We start from the raw sequence: 3,721 nt of genomic DNA on the forward strand, positions 1-3,721 counted from the left end.
TGTACAGTGCTGTGGAGCATGTTGTCACTTTATAAATAAAGGATAACAATACTAATAATACTAATAATAATCTGATATGTTAATATAAAAAAGGAAAGTTCAATGCAAATTTAATATATATATATTCTGAAATTATTTTATTGAGATTTAGCACTGGTATATTATGATTTCTTATACTGTATTTCTCAATTTCATTTTCTTCCCAGGCTTATTTCTTTTTGTGAGCTGTGATGAATATTACTCCCTGGTAGTCACTAAGATCACTCACTGCCTTTCTTTTGAGAACATCACAGTGATCAATAATAAACCCTTCCCCGGTGAGAACTTTTCTGGCATAGTTCTCATCATATTTGAAATAATGGAACCTGTCCTGGCCAATCATGAAATAAGTTGCGTTTAAAACTCCAAATAATATCAGTTGTCCTCCAGGTTTTAGCAACTTTGTGATTTTCTTCAGATATCTGATGTAATCATCTTGGTCTTTGCTGATGAGTTCCAGGAGCCACGCACTGATTACACAGTCGGCTTGTGGTAGCACCACCGGGTCTGTGAGATTTTCCTTTTCAATATCACATTTCACAATCTGTTTTATTGCTGTCTTCAACTTTATTTCTTTGTCCTCACATTGATCACTGAAAAATACAAACATTATTAGGGTAATTTCCAAACATACAAAAGTGCAGATTCCACAGAGCAAATTCCATTTGCACCTGCAGTGGGCATTGTGGAAATGGAAGCATCTGTGGGAGTCTAACATTTGACATCTCCTGATCGGAGAAGTTGGGTGTTTGGGGCATTCCTTGCTGAGTGCATGAATGCACCTAGTTATGTACCCAAATGCAAAATTTAGATTTTTATTTGTATGCTATGATTTTAAAAATGACATTCAATGGATGGGTGGGTCACATTAATGGGGGAATTCCCTGTTTACCTGTCAATCTTTTAAGGGATGCTTTTACTCTTTCCCCCTTGCTTACAGGTGGACCCACAAACCCGGGACTGTAAGTGTATCCATATTTTATAGGGTGAGTTCCGAAGACTGAGTGTAAAATGTGACACACACTATACCAGATTCCAATTATATTTCCTTTGGTTCAGTTTAGATAATGAAAGCAAATGTCAGGTTACTATGAGTTACAGTAACACCAAAGGGAATCTCCAATCAAACAATATAAATGGATGTTTAATCTATAGGCAGTAGCTAAAACACAGCACACTTCTGTCAACTATGACATTTGAAGATCCAGTATAATTTTAAAAAATAAGCCAATTTTAATGTCATCTTTATAGAATTTCTCATCCATGCCAGATATTTTATCATCCATGACAGATATTTTATCTAACACTAAAAGTTAAGAATACCTAAGTTAAAGAAAAGAAAACTTATTTATCATTTATTTGTATTTATTCATATGTGTTACCATATTATGCAGCTCTGTACAGACAATAGTTATCTACCTCTTCCCCAGCCCCATCCCCAGCTTTTCAAGCTTGCCTATCCTAACCATTCTATCCTTTCTTCACCTGCCATCCCCTTTTCCTTTCAGTTTTACCGACTGTCTCTCACCACCCCTCCCTCTAGAATGTAAGTTCTCACGAGCAGGTTCTTCTCTACCTATTGTCCCTTGTCTGACTCCCTTGTACATCATCATCATCATCACCATTTATTTATATAGCGCCACTGATTCCGCAGCGCTGTGCTACTTATATGTATTACCTCGTCTATTTGTTACTTGCCTCTGAATCTTGCGCTATGGAATCTGTGGCGCCTTATAAATAAATAACATAATAATAAAACTTTCCCAAGCAATTTACACCATGTGCACTCTTTATTCTAATTTCTTTGGGAATAAATTGGAAATGGTCATTGTGTATTGACAGTGGGTTTGTCCTTAGATAGAGAGATGGGGCCTGATTCATTAAGGAAAGTAAAGTAATAAAAGAAGTAACTTTGCACCTGGGCAAAACCATGTTGCATCGGAGGGGGGAGGTCAATTTAAAATGTGGAGCTAGAGTTTAGTTGGGGTAGGGCATGTCCTAGATCAACTTTAAATTTCAGTGTAAAAATAAAGCCATCAAGTATTTGTGTGCTAGATGAAAAAGCAGCCAGTATTTAACTTATGTGCAAAATAATAAACTAATATGCACCCCTTGCATTGTAACATGGTTTGTCCAGGAGAAAACTTACTATTTTTTTTGCCTTACTTTCCTTAATGAATCAGGTCCATGGTGTGCATATACTTAACCTGTTTCCTTCCAACTTTGTAAAATGCGTTAACGCGTGATTCCAATCAAACGCTCCTGTGCGTGTGTTCAACCATCGGTTCATTTCCATAACGCATTTCTCTTTGAATTTCAGTAAATAGATGTCTTTGAAAAAATCACAAGCTGAATAGAGATGGTGAGTAATGGAAAAACTGCTAATGTCAATTAAAATGTCTCCCTTAATGTCACCTGCAGGGAAATAATTAGAAAATTAGAGTACTTTCTGGAATGTCTTTTCTACGCATCATTAGTAGCGGATGTTATAGGTAAGCTACGTCACAACACTCTTGTTACTGCTTAAATGTATGAGGAATGTAAACTTTTATTAGAAAATCCAGATTTTTACCACCTTAAACATTCCATGGAATATCAGGGACAACATCTTCCCCTAAAACATGCAGACATGAATAAGTAACAGTATAATCTTTCCTAAAATATGTCATCTTAAATATTATCAATGATGACAACTAAGCAGACAGTGGGTCTAGGTTAATATTAAATAACTCCTACGCGCTTCGAAAGGCTGTTAGAGGATGCTATGGCTTGTGGTTCCACAACAGCTGGACAACCACATGTTTCCTAAGTCTGTAACCTAAATAAAGTTTTATAACATATAAGTGTAAAAGAACCGTTGTTTGAATTGCTCAACCTCATTGTGATTCTAATATTTCAATCTGTGCCCAACAGCACAAGGCAACATTTGAGCATGGCTGGATGACGTGGATGATGGAGCAAGATATTCATAGATGGATAGTTTGATTAGATGCTTGTTATATGGCAGATTGATTATGGAGGCTACGTAAAGCCACACCATTCTCATATACAATTGTATTTCAGTTGGAAAATCTAATGATCCAGTACATTTTCTTAACAACGTCAAGTGCCGGATCACGCCATATGTACGTAGGCATGTTCTATCTACATGGATAGCCTCCTAGGCATTGCATTACTTTCTAAACTAATCATTTGAAATACGTGTGGGGAAAAGGTTGTGTTTTATATTACCAACTAAAAGTAGAAAATGTAAAAGCTTCTTCTTCCCAAATATAAATGTACCTAAGAAATAGTATCATCTTAGTAATAAAATAAATTATAGTATTTATACCTGCATTGAAAATATGGTGAAGTTTCTCAATCGGAAATTTCAATGACTCATCTCCAAAGACCATTTCTGGGTTATCAGAAAAATAAGTCTCCAGACATCTTCTTGAATCAAACCCATCCACGTGATAGAATTTATGGGATCTACAATCCATCTTGTAATATTGTACCACGGACCTGCTGACTCTCACGTCTTTGACACTGTTGTACTTGACTGGTTCATGAGTTCTGTTTATATTTACTAGGATCCAGCTATACAAATTCCTTAGTACCAGGAACATCAATATTATCACATGATAATTTACCTTCATGAGTTTGTCATGGGAATGCAGGTGGTGGGGTCATAATCTCCTAA

General features: G+C 36.1%; 1 protein-coding gene across 1 annotated transcript; it reads right to left on the reverse strand.

The window, feature by feature from the left end:
• Positions 1-208: 208 nt before the first annotated feature.
• On the reverse strand, positions 209-3,521 carry LOC142107797 (nicotinamide N-methyltransferase-like). Its single transcript, XM_075191416.1, has 3 exons — positions 3,371-3,521; positions 2,247-2,454; positions 209-632 (listed from the first exon to the last, which is right to left on the reverse strand). The coding sequence occupies exons 1-3, from the start codon at positions 3,519-3,521 to the stop codon at positions 209-211; spliced, it is 783 nt and encodes a 260-aa protein (XP_075047517.1).
• Positions 3,522-3,721: the final 200 nt, after the last annotated feature.

Source organism: Mixophyes fleayi, chromosome 11, assembly GCF_038048845.1.
Source record: "Mixophyes fleayi isolate aMixFle1 chromosome 11, aMixFle1.hap1, whole genome shotgun sequence".
NCBI classification, from domain to species: Eukaryota; Metazoa; Chordata; class Amphibia; order Anura; family Limnodynastidae; genus Mixophyes; species Mixophyes fleayi.